The sequence below is a fragment of the Mustela putorius genome, unplaced genomic scaffold, assembly GCF_011764305.1.
Source record: "Mustela putorius furo isolate JIRA1106 unplaced genomic scaffold, ASM1176430v1.1 tig00003853_pilon_pilon_pilon, whole genome shotgun sequence".
NCBI classification, from domain to species: Eukaryota; Metazoa; Chordata; class Mammalia; order Carnivora; family Mustelidae; genus Mustela; species Mustela putorius.
The window spans coordinates 13,606,072-13,631,820 of record NW_025422005.1 but is presented as its reverse complement, the minus strand read 5'-3'; the positions used below and the strand labels follow the sequence as shown (position 1 = coordinate 13,631,820).

At 55.3% G+C, this 25,749-nt stretch overlaps 1 protein-coding gene across 3 annotated transcripts in view; it reads left to right on the top strand.

Annotated features, from left to right (window-relative positions):
* Nucleotides 1–25,749, top strand: part of CAPZB (capping actin protein of muscle Z-line subunit beta) — a 125,738-nt gene that overhangs the window by 65,669 nt on the left and 34,320 nt on the right. For all 3 annotated transcript variants that reach the window (XM_004741318.3, XM_004741316.3, XM_004741317.3), the window contains exon 3: nucleotides 21,483–21,604. In XM_004741318.3, the coding sequence (XP_004741375.1) occupies nucleotides 21,483–21,604 (122 nt within the window). The remainder of the gene's footprint in view (nucleotides 1–21,482; nucleotides 21,605–25,749) is intronic.

The following is a 25,749-nucleotide window of genomic DNA, read 5'->3' as shown; positions in this document are numbered from 1 at the left end:
CATGTGTTCTGTTGGGGAGCCAGGACTGTTTCCAGGAGACCAGAATGACGTGTCCGCTGGTCCTGAGCAACGCTGGGGCAGTAACGGAGATGACTCATTATGGCCAGGGGCTCAAGATGCTCCAGAACTAGGTTATTGGAAAGCAGTCTTCTGTCACTGTTGATGTCAACCCCCTAGTTCACTTTTGTTGTTTTTAAGAGGAAATGCTAAAGTTCCAATAGAGATGTTGTGTTTGGCCTCAGATTTATAATTTGACTCTCTTCTCTTTTCATTCGTCCTAAAGTCATTTTCCGTGAATAACACGGAAAAATGGCTTTCACGGAGAGCCACCCGGTGTGGAGCACTGATGTATTCGGGCCACGTTATTACACATTTGATCGGCATCTGGTTTAAGCCTCTCAGCCACCCTGTAAGGCGAGCGGGCAAGTCCCCTTTCATAGCCGAGGACAACAAGGATGTCCTATACCGGACGCGGGACCAGGACCCAGTCGGGTCCAGCTGTGGGTTCAGCGTGTTGCCCACTGGATTACAGTGTTAAAGGTGAAAACGTGATAGTATGTCATTTCTTGTGTGTCTTGCTAAAATGATCCCTTCAGGTGAAACTGTAAGAGGAATCTGTGATAAGGGCGGGCTAGTGGCCACAGAACCTGTAAGTGCATCAGGAGAAAAGCCTCTTCACCTTCTCTTCCTGCCTCTTCTGGTTCAGAACTCCATCAGAGCAACCCGATTTCTGCTTGGCCTGGCTGCTGGGAGCAGTGGACTCAGTGGGATTAGTGGTGCGGGGGTGAAGCCGTCAGTAACTGTCCCCCAGCACATATGCGCATACACGCACACACTCCTACTGTGCCCTGTGTGTGTGTGTGGGTAGGGGTGCTCTTTAAAAAAAAAAAGCATTCTGTCCAAACACAGGTTGTTGGCCACTCCTTATTTTTTCAGTTAATAAAGCAAATCTAGACATTTTAGGAAAAGCAAGTTCTTGCGCCACAAGAGCTAAAGGGATGGGTCAGGAAGGGGGCTGCCTTGAAATCAAACGTACCAGAACTAGCGCACAGCCCGGCAGAAGGCACTTGGAACATAGGAGGCACCTGGGGTGGGAGGACAAGATCCCGTTGGTGACAGCAGGGGCAGCTGGGCGTGGGCTCCCCATGCGGCAGGCGGCCGTATGTGACAGCGCTGTAGAGCTCAGACCTGAGGGCAGAAGCGAGGGGGTCAGCCTACTCAGCACGGGGCCCCCGTCCCCTAGGCACCTAGGATGGATTTTAAATGACGTTCATGTTTCACTGGGAAGAAGCAAATCAGATTGCTGAAACAGCTAGAAACATCGGAGGCAGACAAGCGGAGTATCTCTTGTCCGGCAGGCGCTCATCCCGCTCGGGGACTAACAGGAAGCTCATAGGCCAGAAGCAGAGGGAAAGCCTCGACAGTGGCCAGTGCTGAGGTCGGGGAGGCCTTATTCCTGAGACTGACACCGAAAGGATGGCTTATGACCACAGACAGTTTTAACTTAAAAGTTGGGATAAAATTAAATGAGGGAGCTGAGAAAAAGCTCTGAAAAGTATTTGCCACTTACGACAAAGAACGTTCCTCCCTAAATCTCAAGAAAGCAGCTTCTGAGGCTGTCACTGTTGTTCCCACCAGACAGAAGCAGCAGCAGGGGCCCGGGCTTCTTAGGCAAGGTCACCAGGTGGCCATGCTGGAGCCAAGCTTTGGACCCAGGCAGTCTGACTCCAGGATTCCCGGCCGCTGTGTGCGGACATTTCCACTAAAAAGAAAAGTGGGAATACTTTGTTAGGACAGAGAGCCAGGTGCCCAGACTGGTGGGTCATAGAGGGAGCCGTGCAGATGTCTCGTGCACATCCTTTGTGTCCTCCTGAGGAGTACAAAATGAAACAGGATAGGATGGCTGGAAAAGTGGCCTTCACGGATGACCCGACTTTATGCTCAGTGGACGGATTGAATTTCTTCCTGGATGCAACCTGCATGTTGCCTGCCTGTCATGAAATTGGGCAGCTCACCTTGGTTGAGACTCTTGAGGAGCAAAGACTGTGAACAATGGGGGAAACATGGCCAGCTCTGCCGTCTGGGAGCCATCCATGTTGACTTATTAAAGGTTCTGAGGAGTCCTGCAGTTACAAACAACATTGCCTCGATCCCAGCACTTCTCTGACTCACTTTCATGGGATCTACTTTGGAAAACATTGGTTTCCTAGAAAGGTTTATAACCTGCATAGTCAAATGGCCTGGATTCTAGACCCTTTTTGGCAATGGCCATAAGTGTGGTGTTAACCAAGCTCACAATTTTTGTGACCAGTAAAGTGGCATAGGAAGAACTTGGCTCTCCTCGTGGCTTCTTCAGATAGAGAACTGCTGCAGAGAACTCACAGCTCCTTCGGCAGTGGGGGAACCAGGAAGGTGGGAAGGAAGCACTGTGTACATTGAGCAAGTCTTATCGAAAGTCAGGGACCCTGGGTTGCAGCATTGGGTCTGCTCCTAACTTCTTTGTGATCAGCAGCGGCCAGGTCTGTCTGGGTCTCTTAATCTCCTCTCTGAAGTGAAGGCCACACGGTCACAGTCTCAGAAGCTGAGTCCCATTGCCTAGAACTAAAAGATCGTCACTGTGGATCCTGTTGTGTGGCGGTCACTACTTTTGCCGGCAGAAGAGACATTGATTGCTGTCAGGTCTGTGACTGAATAGCCTGCCGTGTATGGTAAAAATGTGGAGAGAGCCAAGCCGATGGGGACCTGTGGCACACCCCACACCCCCCCGGGGCTGGGCTCCATGGCCTCCGCAGCACCCTTCTGTGTGGGTGAAGTTAGGCTGACTGGGACCTGGATCCCGTTCTGTCACCTTCCAGCTTCGAGAGCACAGGCAGGTCGCTTTACCTCCCAGAGTTTGCTCCAGCATAAGAGATGGGGGTAAGAACACTGTTCCTGGAGCCCTTGTGAGGGTTTGAGCATGTATGTCACACGCCGATGCGCGTGGCAGACAGGTGCTTAATCAGTGCTGGCTGGCTCCTTTCTTACCTTCGCAGGCTTTCCAGGACCTGTTGCTAACCCCTAGGCTCTGGCAGCCTTCCCTGTTTGCACAGGCAGACGGTCCCCATCCTGACTGCGTCAGGGGGATGGGGTTTAGAACCCAGTGCGCCATGGCTGGGACTTGGTGTATTTAACCCGGCAGGGAGGAGGTGAGAGGGCCCTCCACTGAGGTGTTGAGGTGCTCCTGACAACCATTCCCCCCGCCTGTGGACTCGGACAGTGGCATGCCTCTGACGGGCTGGAAAGCACGGCAGTGCCATCGCCCTCGACCCCTGGGCCAGCAGAGGAGGTCAGAGACCTGTGTCGTGGCCAGGAAGGACAGCTGTCATTCCACAGAGTGGGCTGATGGCGTGTCCAGCCTCCCATCCCGTCCTGGCAGAGTGGGGGCTCCCGGCCTGTGTGAGTCCTCTCTGCTCCTCCTTACCCTGGGAGCTTTGGTGGGCACGGTGCTCCCTGCTCAGCTCCCTGGATTCGCAACATTCAGAGTCCTTCTTTGGAAGCCCTGGTGGAGGAGCCAGACACAGTGGCTGCGTGTGGGACCGGTGGGGAGTGCGAAAATGTCCAAGGAGCCGGTGGCGGATCCCGCAGCCTCCCCGCTCCCTCCAGCTCATCGCCTTCACTTCAGCCATCCACAGGCGCCGCACAGGCAGGTGGACGTCATCCAGGATGGGCCACCTGGGACCCGACACCCTCAGGAGCCCCCTCTGGGGTCCAGTTTCCTGTTCTCTGTGCCTTCGCGTCCTTCCATCCCATCAGGGTTGCTGGGGTCCCAGCCTGAGCCCCAGTCTCTTTAGTCTCCCCTCTGCACTGCCAGCGTGACCCCCACGCACCCCCTCCCCAGCTTGAGAAGCAGCCCCCAGGCCGACATCTGTGGCTCCTCCAGGGTCACCCGGCAGAGGGCCTCCCCGCCCCACGTCTGTCCCCCTTCAGCCTCTCCCGATCGGCGTCTCATGGCGCAGAGGCTGCTTCAGCCCCTCGCCTGCTCCTACCTATTCCTGCCCTGATGTAGACGTAGGCCTGCTAGGGGCCACCAGCCGCGGCATGGGTGTTCGGCTGGGCTTGCAGCAGCGTGCGCATTTATCCTGCACATTTCCTTGGACACGGACTGATTGTTTAAAGATCTCCCCCTCCCCATATACCCCTTGTATGTCAGGCTACAGAAAGCTTAGAGATGGAGCGCCTGCCAAGTTCTCGGCCGGGAAGTGTTAGGGCCCCTGTGAGTCTGGCATGTCTGGAGCTCCAGACCCGGTGCGGGTGAGCGCCTGGAGCCCAGAAGGCCTGGCTGAGCCGAGCCCTCGACTTCCCCGTGTCTGAGCGGGGTGACTTCTCAGTCGTGGCTTCTTCATCTTGGGGGCAGGCCTGATGTCACTGCCCTTGAAAACTAGACCTGGTGTGTGTAGAGCTCCTGGCACAGTAGGGCTTAGAGGAGGTTGCCGTCCGTGGAGGGTTCTTGCCCCAAGTCTGATGTAGCCATTGAACAGATGAAGGAAAGCTCTGCCAGTTGCCTGGTTGTTGGCTGGTAACTGTGAGCTGCCAAATCTTTTCTTGGTCCTTCGCGTGCTTGGTTTCTTGAAAGCACACCCCCCTTACAGATGAAACAGAGCGGCTCAGTAAGTCAGCCAGAGCCTCACAGCTCGTTACTGAGTAGCAGGGTCGGATTAACCCCAGGTCCGTCAGACTCATGTGCCCAGTTTCCTCCCACCATGCTGTCTGTCCCCGCACTTCTCCAGGATTAGCTTCTGCCTTGTCGCTGCAGGTCCCCAGCAGATACCGCCACAGTTATTAGCACCTGCAAGAGGTTATTCAGTCTTTGCAGAATGGAGCTTTCCCCTTCCCTTGTTGAGAGGAAGACTTGTTCTCGCCTTCCATTGTTAGAGAGAAATGCTGGTGGAGGTGGCTGTGGTGGGGATCACGTGCCCCCCAGGTCCGCATGCCGCCACCAAGTAGCGCTGTTGCCTGGCCTCTTTCTGTTAAGAGGGTGGAGGCAGGTGCCTTCCAGCCCCCCCCCACCCCCACTCCAGGCTTCCCATTGCTTGCATTAAAGAGTCAGCGCTCTAGAAGAAGGTGCAGGGGTGAAGACTGATTCCACCCTCCTCTTTCGGGTCACTGGCCTTCATCAGGCGGGACACTTTTTGTTCATTAGTCAGGCCGTTTGCAGTTGCTGCGTTGCCACATCTGTTGCTGCCTTCCTGGACCTGTTGCGCTCACAATTAAGGTTCATTACAGACCCTGTCAATCACAACAGGCACAGAGCCTGCCTTTGAGAGGCCTGGGAAGGGCTGTCCCTGCGCCCTCCCCTTCGCAAATGGTCCCCGACCGGATTCTGGATGTGTGGTGTGCGGGAGAACAGGGAGGGACCGCGCTTGTAAAACTCCAGACTCCCGGGTCCTGGGGGGCCTGGTACCTTGTGTGTAATTGAAACCTTCACGCCAGGACGAGAATTGATGTTACAGATGGTGCTGGTAGGAGCTGTGTGAGATGGAGGCTTTGGAATAAGTGTCTGACAGCAGGCCACTCGAGAAGAGATTCGAGGCCAAACACAGAAGAGGTTTAATTATCGTTGATCTCCCTCTCTCCTCTTTCTGGAATGTGTAGGGACACTTAATTACTACTAACTGGAAGCTAAAATAACCGTCTGGGTTCAGAACGAAACCCTTTCGGAGATTTGCCCCAGGCTGGAAATGATTATTCTTCCTACAAGTGGATTTTCCCTCATTCTCACCGTGCCAGACGTCAGAAGGGAGTGAGGGGCTGGGTCAGGCCTGGAACGTGGCCTCCTGCTCCTTCCCCAGCATTTTCACGCCTCGTTTGTTCACCTTCCCACTTTGAACTCTGCCTGCTGGGGAGCCCCACATCCAGGCTGCCTCAGTCCACGGGGCCTGGTGAAAGCGCTGCCTCATGGTGCCGCACTCCTAGCACGGGGGGGGTGGGGGGGGGGCTGGGGCCGAAGCACTGCTGCCCCATAGCCCCGGGGTCCACACGGTGCCGGGCCACATTGCTGATGCAAAATAAGTCATGATCGGTGAGCCAGTAAACCTGCCCATCCCAGACCCGAGAGGGAGGACTCTCCATCTGTACCTTCTGAGCCGTGGACTCTGAGGAGGGAGGAGAAAGGGGGCGGCAATGCCATGAGAAGCTGGAAGGACTTCAGAGGCCTCAGCTCTGTGGGGTCGGCGCTGGTGGCCTGGGCAGGGGACAGGGGCGCACGGGGGCAGCAGACCCCAAGTCTGCTGGGTCTCGTACCCCCAGGAGACCTAGGTGACCTCGAGGAGGCCGCTTCCACGCTCAATGCCTTCGTTTCCCCGTGGGTACAGTGCAGGGAGTTGTGAATTCACCTCGTCCTCGGAGGGCAGGTGGGAGGATCAGGGGGCTGTGCTGGGGCATCGCAGGGCACATTGAAGAGCGTGGGCTTCTGTGAGAGCAAGTAGTTCGTGCAGGAGAAACACGGGGACTGGGGCAGCTGGCCTGTTGCAGTTCAGCTGTCCTTCTGAGGACGGCTGTGTCCCTTGCCAGAGTGCCCCACGTTTTCTTGTGCAGCGGGCAGCGGGCGAGTGCTTCATGATCGGGCTCAGGGAGGTGGTGCTGTCCTCCAGGGTGGAGTGGGCAGTGGGGCGCGCCAGGTCCATTCACAGTGACCGGTGCACTTTAATGCCCTCCCCTCGAGTACTTGACCTCTCGGGTCTTGGCTGAGAACACATGAAGTAGGGTATGTGGCTTGTGGAAGAACCTCGGCTGAGAGTTCAGCACAGAGGGAGGCCCTGGGAGCACTGGATGCAACTCGGCTGCCGGAGGCCGATGGGGACATGGTTTCAGGTGCCCAAGGCCATTGCTTCTAAGGAGTGCTGCCCATCTAGCTTGTCGGCCGAAGGCATGTTTATCATTTAGGGCCATTCAGTGCACACTGATTGCTACTACCCTTTCATGGGTTACTGGATTATTCTAAGAGCCTCTGGATCTCCCTGCCTCTGGCCCCCCACCCACCCCATCTCCCTCTCAGCAGCCGGAGTAACCTCTCCAAAATGCAGTTCTCACCATGACCCCACAGAGTCATCAGGATCAAACCCAGAGAACATTCTGGGTTTAACAGACTCTTGAACTGGAGCCCTGCCCATCCCTCCTCCCTCCTCCAAGTCCCTTCCCCTCCAACCATACCGATGTGCTAGGGCTTCCCTAAGGTCCTGTGCCCGGTATTGTCGGATCTTTATATGTGCTGCCCATTCCTGGGAACACCTCTCTACCCCAGCCCTGCTGATCTCAGATCTCTGTTTGGGCCTCACTCCCCCACCCTTGTCCCTTGGTCACTGCTGCTCACGAAACTCTCTGAGGGCAGGGATCTTGTCCGCTCTGTTCACCTCTGTATCCACAGAGTGGGCACAGATGGACTCCCAGGGAAGGCGTGCCCGGCCCCTTGTGAGGGCTAGAGCCTGCGCTGAAGCATTGGGTCCCAGTGGTGAGGAAGGTAGTGCTTGTGTCTGTAGAGCCACAGTCAAGGGCTCTTGCCAAAAAGCAGGTGATGGGTGCGTACTCTGGTCGCACTGAGGATCCCGTTTGTTGCCACGGAGACTTTCTAGTTGTGTAATAGAAGAGACAGCGACTGATTATTTGTGATTGTAAGATTAGAGCTGGGAAACGGGCCTCTTCCCTAAAACTGCTCCGCGAGCCAGCCTGCCTGCCACCGGAAGAGCCCCCGTCAGTTCCTTCCTGAGAAGCAGTGGCCCTGTGGACTTCGTTGACACTGAGGGCTTCATGAAATGGTCATTGCCACCCCCTTTGTCTTGTCTGATCTCACAGGGGCCTCGGGCTTTCCAAATCAGGTCAGGTGCTCTGGCACCTGCTGTCTCCCTCACAGCTCCAGGTGGTAACAGCTGCTGCTCCCAGAGGAAGCCGCAGTAGGCTCCCGGCTTCCTGATTTTCCTGAGCTCTTAGCTCTTCGGTTTTGGCAAAGGGCCGCAGGGTCTCTGCCTTAGTTTCTGATCCTTGTTACCTTTCTTAGATTTGGGAACTTCTCATAACTTCCAGGGAGCACAGGGTGTCCTTCAAAGCAGAGCTGAAGCCCCTGTTTAAGAAGACGGACCCCAGGGCTGCATCGGACACGCGATGTCCCGCAGAGAAGAGCCGCGACATGGGTGCGGGCTGTGTGCGGAAGACGTCGGCTCCTCCTCTGCCACCTGGGAGTCAGAAAGGCGAGCGCTCCCCCCGGGTGGAGGTGGGGAATAACGTTTTTCTGTTTTATTGCACATCTTTTCTCCGTGGACAGGATATTCAAGTCCACGGAAATGCTTATGAAGGTGCCATATACTAATCTGCAAACAAGAAATGCAGTTCCTAGAGCGGAGGGCCTCGCTAGTTTTCCCTGGAGTTAGGTTTCTGCCTTAAAACACCTTGAAGAAGAGCTTTCCTGTGTGCAGTGAGAGGCACCCTTAGAATGGGGCAGGTCCGGCCTACCTCCTCCCAGACCAGGGCGTCGTCCTCTGTTGCTCTAAGGCATGGGTCACCAGAACTGCTGGGAAGGTGGCAGGGGACCAGCCGGTGGGGGAGGAGGGGGGTGTTCATTCTCAATGAGAGTGTCAAGCTGACTGCGAACTTGTTGGTCACCCCATTGGCTTCCACATTCTTTCCATTCCGGAGACCCAGGGAAAATCGGCCAACGCTCCACAGGCTTTGCAAACCTTTCCCTAATTAAAGGGCCACCCAGCTGTGTGCACAGCTCCTCTGCTTCACATCTCTGCCCTCCTGTGTTTGTGTTTAAAATTCCATCTTTCCCAAAAAGCTCGCTGCCAGCAAGTCTCCTTGCAAGCCTCCATGTTTGTTTGGCAAAGTCTTTTCCTCCAGTTTCTGTTCTGCCTGTGTACGGAAAGTCCAGGTCTCTTCGGGGTCACTCAGGCAGGTGCGCTGTCATTGTCTGTGTTAGCGTTGATGTAGGCCCTGGGAGGTGGCACTGGGAGCTCCGGGCCTCCCAGATGTCACACTCCTGGATGCCTGAGGGACTAGAGTGTTGCTTTGGTTTCCTTTTGGGCAAAAATGAACAAGAGCTTAGTCCTCCCGTGGTTCTGGTGAGGGGCAGTGCTACTGCAAGATCAGAGAAGTCGTTCCAGAAGAATCCAACTTAGGTCAGGATCAGTTCCAGCTGCAGGAAGCTGGGCGTCCCAAGGTGAAGAAGAAACGGGGTTCTTATCTGCTGGAGTCGGGAGGTATAATTCATCAGAAACACACGAAGATCCCTTCCTTGGCCTTACCTTGCCCAAAGCGGGGAGGGTCTGTCTGGCTTCTGTGTTTTGGGATCCCTGTGGCATCCTATTCTCACCAGACCCCGGGGAGCAGTGTTTAGGTCACGTTTGGGGAGCTTTCACGGAGGAGGTTTGAACAGTATCTCTGTAGGTTAGGTCCTGCCTCCTGGTGGGTGAGAAACACAAGACAGGAAAGTGAGTTGGAAAGAGAGTCTGTTTCCCCAGGACCCGGAGAGTCAGAAGGCATTTCCTTCCTGAGAGCTTGGCAGGCACTGGCCCTGGGCGAGGCATGCCTGGGTCACCCTGGAGCACACGTCGGGTTCGGGGAACAGATTCAGAGCACTTGAGAACAGGGCCCAGCCTGCTTTCCCTGGCGTTTTAAGTAGGTCTGGAGTCTGGACGGGGACGTGGAGCAGCCTGCCTGTCCTTCAGGGGCTGGGGATTCTGACGCGTGTCTGTTCGCCAGTCCCTTAAAAGCCAGTGGCATGCTCTCAGTGACCAGGTCTCCGATGATTGAAGGGCACACCAATGTTGGTATCTGTATCATGGGCTGTGGGAAAGCCTGGACTTCCTTTTAGTGGGAGGCTGGGTGGGTGGGAGATCACTCCTGAAAGAGAGCAGAGGGGTAATGTAGGTTCTGTGTGCAAAGAGAGAAATTTCTGAAGGACCTGGAGTTGGAATTGAGGGGCAGAACCCTTGTGCTCAGAAGCCGTTCCTTAAGTTCTTCTCCCTCAGGCTGTGTCTGGGTCCCGAGGCTCGGCACCGCGGGGGGCGGGCTTAGCTCTTAGTCCCTCTCGGATCGCCCGTAGCGCCTCGCTCAGTAGATGCTGTGTTTAGTTTCAGAAGGACCATCACAAACTTCTGATGAGCTCGCAGAACCGTCTCCCAGAGAGGCGGAGAGCTAAGTACATAGACTGTCTTCAGCTCTGAGACTTTGTAGGAACTTAAGGCTGAAATGAACTTTGCTGGTCGTTTGGTCCAGTGGCTTTCAGACATTTCTTAAATCGGTAGAGCCCTCTTTCAAGCTAAGTCTTACACAAAACTTCCACGAAGTAGAGAGTGGTGGGTGGGCCTCCCCTTATCCCTGCCACCCTGAGCCCCCCACCCCCACCAGCATCCTACCAGGCGTCTCCTCTCTGCCTCCGAGAACTGAGAGACACATCTGAGTCAGTTGGCCCATTTTAGAGATGAGGAAACAGGACCATCGAGTGATCTATCCCCATTTCGTTTTAGACCCAGCTCTGACTTCAGGCCAACAGTGCGTCCCTACAATGTGTTATGTTAATTTATTTATTCCGACATGGGAAGCTCTGGGTTGCGAGGGTCACTAGTCCAGGAGCTACTGAACACGAAGTGAAAGGCAACACTGCCGTCGGGAGCCTGATGCCCAGAGCCTCTGCTGACGAACCCAAACTTGTATTCTCTCCTGAAAACCCAAACTGGTATTTTTGCATTCGCACCGAAGTTGGAGTTCCTTGGATGTATCTGTGCTCTCCACGTGGGACATTCTCTCTTGATTCACTTCTTTTTCTTTTTTTTAAAAACGTCTTTGTGGACGTTTTTACACATCGTGTAACACTCACCCTTTGAAGGAGTGCGTTTCAGTGGTTTTTAGCACGTTCAGAGTTGTGCAGCTGTCTGTACCCTGGGCCATGCTCCCGTGACCTGGGGGGCACCCCATCTGCACCTCGGTCCCACAGGCTTCACCGTGATTTGGCACCACACTCGGGCTTCACCTTCTATAACTCAGCTCTGTGTTAGCTCCTCATGTCTTGCCTGGACCCCCAGCTCTTTCTCTCCTGGGGGGCTCTGGGCCCTCCTCTTCGTCTCCATGGCACATAGTATGTGGGTGCATTGTTTGTGCTCTCTCTCCTCCTGGACTTGGAGCTCCTGGAGGGTAGGAACTGTATATAACTCCCCGTACAGTTCGGTGGGTCTTACCTCTTAAGAGCCAAAGTGGAGAGGAGCTCTTGGTCCTGAAGACCCCCGCCAAGGAAGACACCATCGGTGGCTCCAAAGTAGAGCTGACTTCTCCCCAGGAGAAAGAATTACAGATTTTATATTTTTTATTCCATGGTAGTCATTTTCTTTGGATGACTCAGTGAAATTAAAACAAAACCTGATGAGACCTCCATCCAGTGGAAGGAATCCAGTGGGAAACGTGGCCAGCCAGCCAAAATGGTTTTATGCTAAGAGAAGGGGGAAAACGCCCTGACTTGTGCATATGCCTCCCAGAACGTGGCCCATCCGTGCCGGCCTCCAGCCCCGCTCAGGCACACACACACGCAAACAAAACAGCACGAACAGTTCCACTCGGAAGGAACCAGCGGCCTCACTGGAACTTTGGTGGACTGTTAGGGCTGTTGATAAGTTTGTGATCCTGAGCGTTTGGGGGAGAATGTGTGGTGGAAAGAGCCAGAATGGTGGTCTGTGACTCAGTGGCTCTGAGCCTCTGCTGCTGCTTCACAGGGTTATCGGCCTCCTGGGGTGGGGAACAGCGGCGGGTGGCTCCTCCCGGGGGCGGGGGTGCTGTACAAGGCCTGGCTCGTGGGGCGGGCGGGGGGGGGGGCGCTCGGCAGGTTGGGGTGGACTTGCTTTTTGGTTCACCTGCCGCACACACTCTGGAGACCTGTCCCTTGGCCGGGACACACAGATGACTTTCCAGCTGTTTGTCCCCGATTGGCATCGGAGCCCCTTCCTACGTCTCACCAGTGCGGCCCATCTCGCAGCTCCCTTCTCGTTCAGGGAGCACATGCCCTTTGTCAGGGTTCCGCAGCAGAATCTCATTTCCTGGAGGCTTTGAGACGTGTATTTTCCAAAGCCTGAGGCCTGGCCCCAACCTGAATGCCCAGGGACGAGGGAGCAGGCTGATCCTTCGTTTGCCTTCCGCTGGGACACCTTGCTGCCTTTCCCTCAGGCGGCCGTGAGGAGGGAGGTTCACGGGGACCCAGTCACGCAAAACCCCCCCTTTGCCGGGCACTTGCTCTCTGCCACTGTCCAGCTGGTGATTCTTTTGGCGGAGATGTTTTCGCGCCGCGCTCGCTCTCCAGGCCGAGGGCTCAGGGTCTTTCCCAGGATCACAGGAGGGCCACCGCGTCCTGCGGGGCCACCGTGATGGGCAAGTGAGCACACGTGCAGGGAGCTCAGAGGGGTGCCTGGTGCGCGGTGAGGCTTCGGAGAACGACTGCCGCTGCCAGGGTCCCAGCCGATGCAGCCAGAAATGAGGCTGGAGGTCCCTTGTCCCGCCCCTGAAATCACAGGGCCTTCGTGAAAAGATTGTATTCTGAACAGGTTGTTTAATGTAGTTTTCACCTGGTCATTTCCCCCGAAAGATCTGAAGTGATTTGAAAGAACGCAGCCAATGCAGTGATCCCTTAGCAGTGAAGAGGTCCCGCAGGACAGCCATGGCTCTGTGTCCGTGCTAGCCTGTGGGGGCCGGCACCAGCCCCACGGTCTCTGCACGGTGGTCGCCCATTCCCCCAGGGCTGAGAACTTGAGTCTCCGTCTAACTGGGGGGCTGCAGTGCCATCCCCAGTCCTCACCATCCCTCTTGGGCATGCTCACCCTCAGCCCCAGCCGGCCAGTCCCCGGTCCCACCTCCAGGGACCCTGCTTCCCCCGGAGTCCCACTCGGACTTCCGAAGATCAGAACTCTGCACGAGGGACCATGTCGGCAGCGCTGGGAGCCCCACCAGTTCTGGGCTCCACCCCTGTCTGGAGGAGAAGGACCCTTGCAAGGCCCGCTACAAGGCCTTGTGGCCTGGAAGAGCATAGGCTGGGGATCCATCTCCTCTCTGAGGCTTGGCTACCTGGAGGCGGCAGGGGTCATTAGGCCCCCGGGGGGAAGAGCAGCAGCCTGGGTCGGGATGGACCGTGTAGGACGTGGGGGCCCAGGCTGCAGGCACTTCACACCGAGGCTACTGAGACTTCTATCTGGTGACTTTGTGGCCTCCGGCTTCGTGAAGGTGTTTGTGTATTGTGCTCTGTTCCTCAGGGACAGGGCCTTAATTAAGAGGAGCAGGCGGGTTAGAAGGACCCTGACTTCTCTTGACTTCCCTCCACCAGGGGAGGAGTCGTGCCCCCGGCCAGGGAACAGTTAATTTAATTAGGCTCCAAGTGCTGGTTCATCCTCTTCAGGGAAGCGTAGGGTTACATGCGGACAACAGGAGCCTTGTGTGCCTGCCTGTGGTTGACTCACAGATAGCGATTTTAATTTTTCCTTTCAATTTGCCTTCTCTTTGTTTTGCCCCTTCCTGACCCTTGCTTTAGAAAACTTCTGGCCTCTTATTCCAGGCTGTGAGCTTCTAGAAGGCAGAGCTTTGGAGGCTGGAGCATGAATGGCTGAAACCCAGCCCAGGAAATTCGCCCTTATTATTTATCTGTGGGGTAGTTTGGGGCACCTGCCTGAGGAAAGGAAGCTGGCAGGGACTTGTTTCTTGAGAAAGTTCTTTGTTGTTTGTGGCATGTGAAAAATTTGTTTCTAAGTAGAATAAAATATTTGTTGATCAAAAATGATTTCCTGGGTGGGCGCCTGGGTGGCTCAGTGGGTTAAGGCCTCTGCCTTCGGCTCGGGTCATGATCCCAGGGTCCTGGGATCGAGCCCCGCATCGGGGGGGGGGGGGCTCTGCTCAGCAGGGAGCCTGCTTCCCCCTCTCTCTCTGCCTGCCTCTCTGCCTACTTGTGATCTCTGTCTGTCAAATAAATTAAAAAAAAAAAAAAAAGATTTCCTGGTGTTTGCCCTGCTGGGCAGCTTCATTTAGGCCCTGAGGACTGTGCCACTAGCGACCAGTTGTGTGTGCCTGTTGTGAGCAGGCGCTTGGTCTGCTGCACCAGCCTCCTGGCCCTGAGGTGCACCTGGGTCATTGCGTTGTCATGTTTCCCAAATAGGGAAATTGCTGCTTCCATTCACACGTCCTTCGAATGCTATTCTCGTTAATCCCGCATCTTAACAATTTACAGATATCTAACGAAGGATACAGTCTGTGCTTTCATTTGAACAATAGCATTCTTAGAGTCAAGGGCTAGCTTAATTGGAAGAGGGCTGGATCTGAAAGGTGCGGGCGGGACGGCGCCCCCACCTGTGTGTGTGTGTGGTTGGGAGTGGAGGACTGAAGTACACAGTGCCTGTCTCTCCTCTTGCTTGGCGCTGGGCTGCAGGCACAGGGTCCCTGCTGAGGTCCAGGCGTGGCTGGAGGGCTCTGGGTGGGCAGAGGGCCCCACAGCACAGAACCATTGCTGGTTCTGTGCCCTGTCGGTGTCCAGTGGCCGGAGCATGCTTTCGGCTGTGTGTGCCTGCCTTGCCCGCCACTGTCCTTGGCCCCTAGCATCTCCCTGGCGTGGGTACCTGGCATGCACCGAGCAAAATGAATCTCTTGCAGGCGGGTACCGTCACGGCATTTCCGAGGTTAAGGAAGGGTACACTCAGCCAGGAAGTGGCAAACCAGGGATTTGAACTCGTGTTTGATTTCAAGGTTGGTGTTTTCCAGAATGCCACACACTAGATTGTTTCTTACACCAGAATGTGTGTCGCTACAAACGCCCTCTCTGGTCTTACATTTCATTTTTATGTTTGTTTATTTTCATTAAGGAAAAAAGGGGAAAGTTTGTAGCCTTAGAAAAAATAAAACCAACCCACCTGTAAGCAGAGACCTCTGCTGGCCGCCGGGAGCTCCTGTGTCCTGACACTCAGCCACCAGGGAGCCCGCGCTTCCAGCGCTGGGAAGGGGGTGCGGGGCCGGCAAGACCTCCCCCAGCCGCGATTTCACCAGCGTCACTCGGCCAAGTGTGCGACCCAGCGAGCAGGGTCTGGTTTTGATTCTTATCTCTCTGGTGGCGGGCTCCCAGCCAGCCATCAAACGACGAAATGTGTGCATTTGGCCATTTTTTTTTTTTTTAAGAAATCGAGGCACAAGGGTGCACTTCTTAAGGATAGGGGTGCCGTGGATTGGATTATCCGTGCAGTTGAACTGGTCTGGCTTTTGTGCTTTTTTAAGGGGCTCATCTCAAGTTTCTTTTTCTGGTTGAACAGTTGTTTTCAACATTAATAACTAATGGAGAAGGGGAAGAGGCAAAGTAGAACCACGTGGCGGCACAGGCACGAACCTCGCTTGCGGCCGGAAGCTTCTGATTTGTATCTCTTTTCATGTGATCTGCTGTTGGGTTAGACAGTAGAAAAAGCCTTCAGTTTGGGGCAGCAGCAAGAGTGGATGTGATTTTTTTCATAACCGAACTGTTCTGTATCTCGCATGTCCTGTCTCAGCTCTCTCGCAAGTAGTTCTGTGACTTCGGGCACGTTCTTTCTCCAAGGCCCAGCTTACCCTTCTTTAAAATAAGGGTTCTCGGGGCTCCTGGGTGGCTCAGTGGTTAAGCGGCTGCCTTTGGCCCACGTCAGGATTCCAGAGTGCTAGGATCGAGCCCTGCATCAGGCTCCCGGCTCAGTGGGAAATCTGCTTCTCCCTCTGCCCCTGGCCCTGCTTGTGCTCTCGCGTGCGCGCGCTCGCTTTCTCTCTCTCTCTCTCTCAAATGATAAAATGTTCAAAAAGTAAAAAAAAAATAAGGATTCTCTAACTGTTCGACATCAAGGGGTATTTTGAAGATTAAAGGAGGTGTTACAGGGAGAGGCTGTGGTACGGTGCCTGGCATGCACTCCCAGGGGCGGGCTGTGGCGTCCTGCTCATCCTTGTGCTCATTATTATTAGAGGATCACCCGTGGCTGGGGCTCAGGACATCCCTCCTGGGGTTTTTCCCTCCCTGTCCCAGTTCACTTTGTTCCCCTTGCGCTCCCCGCCTCCCTCCCCCCCCCCCCCCCGCCCCCACCACACACCAGGGAGCCAGGTGGTAGTGTAGGGGGCATGGCGCTCCCTGCTCCCTGGGGTGTGGCCTCAGGGGAGTTTCGGGCAGTGGAGAAATGAACCCGTGGAGCCCTGAACCCCACCCCACCAGGATGGTGCTCGGGCCAGTGAAGTGTTGTTTACAGTTCCAAGTCACTTAGAATTAAGTTCAAGTTCCCCCAACAGCCTGGACTGATCTGACAGCTTTGGTGTTACCCGAACATTCCTCACAAAGGCTGTTAAGCGGTTCACATGGGCAGTTTGGACAGAAACCATCCGGCCCTCGGGTGTCGGCACCAACCACATGTTCTCACTCCGAGGCAGCAGAGCCGATGACACGAGCTCCCCGCGGTGAACTCTTGGCTTTGTTTGGACCCGTCCTTTCATTTAAATTGCCCTGCAAACTCCTGATCCTGGAGACTTCATGGGATTTCTTCCACTGTCCTAAGCACTTGACAGGACTGAGTGGGGGGTAGCCTTGGGGCTTGAGTCTGGAGAGTGCTGGTAACTAATGGACGGCAGAGATAAACGGCCTTTCTTTGGAGTTTACGGTAGGACCTCCAAGCAGTCAGCAGACCCGCTGGAGCCCCCACCACCCCCTGCGTGTCGCTGGGCTGGGTCGAGGGACGGGGCTCTGCCTCTCTAGGCTCAGAGTCAGCACTCAGACTCCAAGAACAGTGAGTAGCCAGGGAGGAGGAAAGTGATAGCTGATGGCAGGATTAGAACAGCCCTCCCCAAAGCGTTTGGGCTTCCGTTGACATCTGCGTTACTACAGGAATTCCAAAGAATATGGCATCTTGGTCAAGAAGTCAGAGTTTGGGCTGGGTTCTGAAGGGTCCTCGATTTGAGAGAAGAATGGGTTTGGGTTGCCGGATTTAGCAAATGAAAACATACGGCATGTAGTTCAGAGTCGCCGTGTGTCTGAAGTTAAAGTTGAACTGCCCAGTGGTGTATTTTCTCCCGCAAACCTTTAAGGGAGGATATTTTTAGGCAGAAGAACACATGTGCTTACTGGCATGTGCAGAGAGCTGCGAACAGGGCAGGGTGGGGGTGGGAGGCTGCGGGGGGCGGTGGGGGGGGATGGTATGGGAGTAAGGTTGGCGGGTGGCGTGCCAGATCGTGACTGACGCACGCTCAGGCAGCTGCTCTGGTACAAATCTGGGCACGCCGTGTCATCTCCACTTCTCGGTCCCCGTGACGACAGCAAGAGGATTCTTCCAGAACACTTGATCTCTGATCAAAGACACGGGACTGCTGGAAGGGAGTGGCATACAAAAATATGGTCCAACTTGAAAGTTGATCCAAAAGCCAAAAATTGTACTTGCTTGGGTGAAGAACCGGCTGGCCGTAGCATGTCGCAGATGCTCCTCACAGAAGGACACATCCCCCCGCGCCCCAGGAGTTCCCCGTGGTTGTCTGTGCGCTGCTGTAATTTTGTGGTGACAGTGCAGATGCGTGTTCTTCTGGGGTTGGTTAGTACCTGGCCGTGGACGTTGAACGCCCAGTCACAGATCTTCAGGGGTGGTGGGATGGGGGAGCTCAGAAGCTCACGCGGATGCTCTCCTCGGGCCTGCTGCTGTTGCCCCAAACCGGGCAGCAGTGGGGTGGAGGTCAGCTTTGCCCAGACCTCGTGGGATCGAGAAGTTTCGTGACTGAACAGGAAAGGTAGGCTGGGGAGGGAGCAGGAGCGGCCGCTGGGGACACCCGGCACCGCAGACCCACCCGCTGCACCCCTGCCTTAGCTCTGTACTTTGAAGACCTTGAGTTACAGTGTGGGAGGAGTGGAGTCTCATCCGGTGCTTTACACTGACCTTGAAAGTTACCCTGATCTGCTTGGACGGCGGGGAGGGCTGGATCCCATTTTCTAGACCAGTGGCTGCCACATTTTTTTATTTCACAGGCCAGAAACTTTCTTCTTCTTCTTTTTTTTTTTTAAGGCGGGGTGGGGGGTAGTGGAGAAAGAAAACAAAAGAAGAATAGGGCATGGGGTCGCCAGCTTTTAAAACAGAAATCAAAACCTCTCATTTCATAACATTAAAGGCATCTTAATACCCTGCCCCCAAAAAGGTATTCTCCAAATAAAGGATGAATACATTTAACTGTATGAAGGATTTTATATCATTTTGTTTATAATCTTTCTTTACCTGCGGTATTTTCACAGAGCAGTGACGTCCATGTCACAGACCAACAGCAGTCGGTCTCCAGCGACGCTCACTCACTGTGTTGGGCACGCGAGCCACCAGCGCGGAGGCTGGAGCCCAGTCGCTCAGTTCCCAGTCTCGCCACCGTTGCTGTGCTGCCCGGGTAGTGATAAAAGCACAGGGCTTGAGTTACAATGCCAGCTCTCTCGTCTTAGGGCTTCTGCACTACGTCACAATGCATACATGAGAAACCACAAGTGAAGTTGGTCGCTGGTATCCTTCTAAGTTCAGTTTTTGACGACCAGTTCTTCTGATAAATGTCCTTACTGTACACCAGCTCACAGACTTGAAAACAAAGCAGACTGGTGTTTGGGAGGCTCGGTCCCGGGCCCGGACGCGGCGCACTCTGTGTGGCGCGCTCCCTGGAACGTGGGCCCCAGCGATGCTGCCAGGCCCCGCCCCCGCCTCCAGCAAAATCTCCGTTCTGGGGAAGGGGATGTGAGATAGCAAATAAATTTAAAACCCTCTTCAGTCAAGGGGCGCCTGGGTGGCTCAGTGGGTTAAGCCGCTGCCTTCAGCTCAGGTCATGATCTCAGGGTCCTGGGATCGAGTCCCACATCGGGCTCTCTGCTCAGCAGGGAGCCTGCTTCCTCCTCTCTCTCTCCTGCCTCTCTGCCTACTTGTGATCTCTCTTTGTCAAATAAATAAATAAAATCTTAAAAAAATAAAAATAAAAATAAAAATAAAAATAAAAAATAAATTAAAAAAAAAAAACCCTCTTCAGTCCATATAAGTGCCAGGAAGAAATTATTGAAATACTTCTAATTCGTGGGTTAACCTTTTGGGCAGTGGTGCGGGCTAGCCTGCTTTGTACCAAATCCCATTAGCTCACAAGCTTTCCTGGGTCAGGTGGTGGAGCTGCAGAGTAGCAGGACGGACAGCTGGGCCCAAGCAGAGCATTTCAGAACTGGATTCTAAAAGGTCCATTTGTATCCAAGGCCTGGAGCGGTGTGTTGAACTCAGATGGGACCCAGACTGATGTTGCCATCGGAGAATCACAGACAGCGCATGACACGGAGTACAGAGGAGGGAGAGTGGGCCCCTCGGTGTCTGTTACTAGCTTGTGTGTATATCCCCCCCACCCCGCCCCCACCACACCCTGGGCTAGGCGCCGAACTGAACGCCGGATGCGTGGTCTCATTTGATTGCCCCAAATCACAGTGAGTGGGGTTTGTTCTCCCTACTTGACAGATAGGGAAATTAAGCCGATAGTGCCAGGGCCCCAGCTGGTTAGAGCAGGGTTCTAGGCAGGAGTCAGGGCCCAGCAGGTAAGCTAAGGCAGCAGCCCAAGAGAACAAATGGTGCTTCCGGAGAGGGCTGGTCTGGCGGGCTGGCATTGAGGGGCTGGGGCCATTTCACTGGGGCCTGCGCAGGAAAGCAGGCCTGCTTCCAAATCCCAGCCGCCCTGGGCCTGGAGCTGTTTGAGTCCTCTTCTTGGCCGGGACTTTCTTCCAGGCTCTGTGGCCATCAGTTGCTGAGTGGGGAGAGTCTTTGCCACCACAGTGTGCCTTCGGCAGTCACTATCCTTCCTCTTCATGACTGTGTTAAATCAGAGTTTGAGTGTCTACTGCTTGCTTCTTGTGTGGGCCTGGGGCAGCTCAATAACTCTGGGCCTCCGCTGTCTGCGGTCTGCAAAATGGGCATAATACACGCGCACTTCACACAGTGAGAGTGAACTCTGGCCCAGCTTAGTGCATGGTACACAGCAGACACTTGGAAAATGGTGGTGGGGGTGTGGGGGTTGACGTGCTCATCACCAAAACTCACTTTGAAATCGCCCTGTTTGGGGGCGCCCGGCTGGCTCCGTCAGTGGTGCACGCAGTTCTTGATGCTGGGTAGGTTCGAGCCCCATGTTTGCTGTAGAGATGATTTAAAAATAAAATTTCAAAAGGAAAAAATAGCCGTGTGTGTGTGTGTGTGTTCAAGGCGAGGAGATGCAGGCGGGCATCGCAGGTTGTGTGCGGGATTTAGTGGGTGCACATTCCTTGCAGGGCTGGAGGACCCGCACCCGCCCGTGTAGAGGGAACCGGTTGTCTCATGGAAGCCAGAGCTCAGGTGAGCCAAGGTCTCCATCCTCCAGTCATGTTGGTTGGGTCCTGGCGAGCTGTTCTGAAGTATCTTGGGGCTCAGCAGAGGGTCCTGGGGAAGCCCACAGACACCAGGTGGTCTAGGACGTGGCTGTCCCCTGCCCTGCCTTTCTGGAACTGCTGTAGCAGTCCGCCGCCTGCTGCCAGGCTCTTCTGGGTATCTTTGCCGTATGATCTAACTTTTCCATTCGGAAGGGCTGTTGGTGCAGTTGGCAGCCACTGGCCTGGTAAACGATATGGTGGGGCCTCCATAAACCTGGGGCCGTGAAACGAGTAAGTCAGCACGTTGAAAATACAGCATGGAAGTGACTCAAGCCCAGCGGAATCCGTTTCTGAAAGTGCTGCCGTCCCTTCCTGGAATATGTTGGTGGAAATGGATGTTTGAATTGGGAGGAAGAGGCCGGCAGCCCGGTTACTGGTGGAGCCCTGGGTCCCGTTGGGCAGGATTTGCCCTGGGAGTCAGCCCTGCCTGGCCCAGGCCCCGGGGCCACCCTCCTCCTCGGTGACGTGGCTCCACGTGGGTCCACCTGAGACAAGCCAGCCGGAGCTCGGCGCGGGGCCAGGCCAGTGTGCAGCTCCCTTTGAGGCAGGTAGGGGCAACTGTGCAAGCCGGCCTGGTAGTGCTTGGCCAGGGGCCTGGAAAGTGTTGGAAACTCCACCCAGCATGGGAGCCCTTGGGAGTTCTTGAGCACGGACGGGTTATTCTCCGAGTTCTTTGGATTCCTGGTATTTCATATGTTTACCTTCTTCTCAGGACTTGAGCTTGCACTTTGCCCACCAGAGACCAATACCAGGCACAAACACTCTTAACCGTACCAGACCACCCTGGCGACCAGGTAATTAGAGCTGCACGCAGGTTTGGAAGGCAGGCTGTGTTGGGAATCCTGCTCCACTGTAATTCAAGAACAGATTTCTTTATGGAAGGACACAGTTGGTGTCAGACACATGTGGAAAAGAACAGAACAGGCCCATGACTCTGGCAGAGGACCAGGGGCCAGATGTTCAATGTGCTGACCGTGATGTGGTCACAGTTGCCATTAGCCAACCTGGGTTGGACGTGTTGTTCTAACCCCGGTTCTGCCTTTTCCTTTCTTTCCGCCAGGTCCCCAGTCTGTGCGAAGATCTCCTGTCTTCTGTTGACCAGCCCCTGAAAATCGCCAGAGACAAGGTGGTGGGAAAGGATTACCTTTTGTGTGACTACAACAGAGATGGGGACTCCTACAGGTGAGCACCCATCAGCCCTCGCCTCTCTGGCTTTCTGCCCTTCCTCCCGTCCGTCCTTCCATCCAGTCAACCTCTGTCTGTGGAGGGCCTCCTGTCAACATTGGAGACTCAGCAAGGAACAGAGGGCCCCAGCCCTGGCAGAGCTTCTGGACTGACAGGAGAAGGCCCTTGTCATGGCACAGAAGTTGCACGAAGTCGTGTTGAGGTCGCGAGGTACAGGATGTACCCGGTGTGGGGATCTGGAGCACGAGGATGACCTGTGTGGGCGAGGGATGTCGAATGAAGCTTTGTCCAACAAATACGGGACTCCTTTCTCTTCCTGACGCCGTGCCGAGGGCTGTAGATGACAAGGCTGCCATTTGTCCCCACACTGGGCGGTCCCTGCGCTAGACCAGGACATGCTCCTCGCGGCTGCTGGCCATGTGTTTTGTTTGAGGCCTCCAGGGCCAGGCTTGTTTGGAACTGGAGGAGAGCATGGAAGAGGCTGGGGAAACTCCTGGAAAGTTTGCTGAAGGAGGTGGTGTGCGAACTAGGTGTTTAAGGGTGTCTAGGCATTCTTCCTGTTAAAAAAGATCAGGAATCCTTAAACCCTCCAGCATTTCTGTGATGGATGGTTGAGGTCAGTGCCTTGGAGAATGGCAGAGGAATGCAGTCTGCTTTAGGTTTCTAATTTAGAGGCCATAGAACCCAGGCTGGGTCTTAAAGGTCCAGCTTAACGTTCTTCTGGGGGAGCAGGCAGAGTCAGCCGATGTCAGCTCCAAACCAGCACTTCCCCCTCCCTGAGGCATTGAGGCCTTTGACAAGTTCCTTGTTGTTTCTGGTCTTTGGCTTCCTCCCGTATCATCCGGAAACGAGAGCATTTGTTCCTCCAGCAGAACGTGCGGTACCCTCTGTCAGCCTGTACCGTGTATGCGGGCTCTAGTCTCAGTCCCTCTTCTGTGGAGCTGCAATCCCAGTGAGGAGGCCAGCTCGCCAGTAAAAGCGGAAGTGGTAGAACATGGGGAAAGTGAGTCAGGAAAATAAAAAAGGAAAAGGGGAAGGAGAGGCGGGGTGGGAAGTCAGGGAGGCGCCCCTGTTAGCGGGACGCTTGAAACGGACTGGAAGATGAGGAAGTCAGGTCATGCGCGGTATGGGAGGAGAGCCTCCAGGTGTAAAGTCCCGGTTGGGCTAGAGCTTGGCAGGAAGGCCGGAGCAGGAGGTGAGGCCAGAGGGCACAGCACGGAGTCACCAGGGTTACGAGAGTTGATAGACTCCACGTGCCGAAGGGCACAGAGCTTGGTGTGAATTACAGAGATTTTAGTAGTGCTGACTTCTCAGAGAGACCAGACAGATGTTTTGTGATCGTGTCCCCGTGCCAGCTTCAAATGGAAGTTAGATCAAGAGTAGATTGAGGCCTAGTGCAGACCAGAGACCGAGGGGCGATGGCGAGCCTTCATCGGACTTGAGGTCTGTTCTGAGAGCAGTGCCGGCGGCAGGCGCCCGTGGATGGGGGGAACGGTGGGGGGCGACTGCAAGGCTTCTGGCCTGAGCAGCTAGAACGGAGGGCCCTCTGTGGGTTGAGGTGAGGAAGACTCTGTGAGGAGCTGGTCTGGGGACATTGTAAGCCTGAGATGTCCAGTGGGCTGCGGAGAGCCCCAAGCTCCAGGAGCGGGGGCAGGATGAGGTGGACGCGTGGCTCCCCCACCTGTCCCAGAGGTGCTGAGGCAGCCCTGGGCTAGATCGGGTTCCCCCGGAAGGGCCAGTCACTGTGGGTCGTGGGCATAGCGCCAGGTCCAGTCCCCGCTAGACAGAAGTCTGGTGGCCCTAAGTGGTCTGACAGACCAGACGACATAGCAATGAGGGACAGCTGGCCCGTCCAGCCCTGGGGTTCAGAGGCAGCTTCCCAGGGGGGCGATCGTTGATCTGAGTCTTGCTCCCCCAACGTCATCACTGTATTTCTGGCTTGCTTGTTCTGAAAACTCCGGCTCGCTGTGGACGGCAGCTGTCCCCAGCAGCCCGTGGACGTCTGCAGTCATTTCCAGAGCCGGCGTCCACGCCTCACCAGGCTTCCCGGGACTCGGTGCCTGCAGCCCTGCGGGTTGCCCCACCGACTGACTCCCGCATTCCTGGGGCCCCGCCAAGGGGTCTGGGGGAACCTCAGTCTAAGAGGGGTCCCAGGTGTCAGGGCACAGGACTGTTCTTTCCTTTTTCTCTTTTCATTCTAAAACTTCAAGGTCTTCTGATTCTCTCCACACACTTCCATCCTAACTGTGCTTGATCGTTTGCTTAAATAAGATCCGTATGGCGTGACCATTGCCAGCAGCACTGTTTGAAACCTGTTAGCTCAAACAAAAAGCATTCTCTGAGGGAAATGAAAGGCCTGACTTTTGAAATCTTAACCGTTCCTGTCCATCTGTCTTTTTTCAAACGGCCTCCATTTAAGCTCTTAAATGTGTTCCGAGTGCCCCTTCCACTAAGAATATTCTGGGTAATGTTATGATTTTTTCCCCCAGCTACAATTACCCCGGCTCCAGGACTAACGGCTTCAAATGCTGTCGTCTGTGAGCCGGGAGAAATGTGAGTTACAGGCTTCTTGAAAATTCCAGGCCCCCGGTCTGCAGAAGAGAGATGGGCTCTTGTGTCTAATCAGGTCTCCTCTAAATGAAAGCCAGTTGGAGAGGGTCTTCGAGGCCCTCAGGAAGGCGAAGGCTGTGTAGCCGGGGGAACGAAGGTCAGACCTGGGGGTGTGGCGAGAAGTCCTGAGCGGGGCACATGGGGGAGGGAGGCCTCTGGCAAGTGCAGGTCCCGAGCCTAGTGTACGAATCCGTAGTGTGGGGGACCGCACCCTGCCGCTGATTTGTCTCGGGTTTGTTGTTGTTGTTAAGTGCTTCGGTGTCCCTCAGAAAAATCAGGCTCCTTCTCTGCTGGTTCGGAGGACCCTTGGCACAGTCCCCTTGGGTCCCCGTTCCCACCTGCGCTGTGAGGCTTTGGCCCATCACCGCTGCTCACTGCCCAGGAGCTCTCTGGTTGGCACTGGGGGGCGGAGGGGGAGGACAGCACAGGCGCCTTCCCCACGCGCCCTCACAGCCTAGGGAGCGGGCGGGCTGCCGCGGCTGTCACATTCCACGTTCATATGCGAGAGTTGGGGCTGGCGGGGCTTCTGGGGGGGTGGGGGGGACGGTGCGAGGGCATCTTCCTGCTTTTAACAGCTTTCTCTAATGAGCGCGTTGTGAAGCGCCGGGCTCTGTTGTGCGGAGCGAGCACTGGCCATCAGGACAGGAAAGACTGGCCCTCTGAGAAACTCCGCTCCAGGATCGGTTGTCTGCATCAATTCGGATACAGTAGAGTTAAAAATATAGCTCCTTGGCTGCGCTAGACACATCCCAGTTATTCAGTGGCCTTCTGAAGCTCGTGACTGCCATTTTGGACCGGCTGATATAGAACATTTCTGTCCTGGAGGAAAGTTCTCCAAGGCAGCACAGTTTAGGGGGTTGCTGGAAGATGGGTTCTAACAAGAAGAGTCACGTCAGGCCTGCTCTGGAAGCGAGAGGCCCCTCGGTGAGGATGTGAGGGTGCCCAGTGTCGGCTTCACACCTGCCCCCTAAGCCGGATGGATCCTGGCTTACCCGACCTCCCTTCCCCATGCCATGTGCCCAGTCCCGGGTGATCAGAACTGGCCGCTGGTCATGGGGCAGAAAGGGCATCGTACCTCGTTCTTGTCAAGTCTCTGTACCAAGTGAGGAGAATGGCGGGGTGGAGTGGCGGCTGGGAAAGAGGGTTTCCAGAGGCTCCTTGTGCCTCACAGTAGCCGGGGCTGCTGCTGTCTGGAGCCCCTTTTGGGAAGCAGGCACAGTGACTCCCAGCAGCCGAGAGAGCTGGGACCTCTGTGTGGAGGCAGCCCTGGAGAGCGGCCACCCAGCTTGCTCTGGTTCCATACTTGGGAGAAGAATGATGGTTGTGCGTGGAATTCTTTAAAACGGGGTTCTGAGGGTGGTGGTCCCCTTTTTCCATAGCATCAATTCCAAATTGAAAGGTATTGTTTGAGCCTTCCATGAGGTCGAGGTTGCTTGTCAGAGGGATGGGAAAGGCCTAATGCCGAGGAGTGGAAGGACTTTGTCCATGGCTCATGGCTTTCCCACCGCCCTCCATTCCTCTCAGCTTTTCCT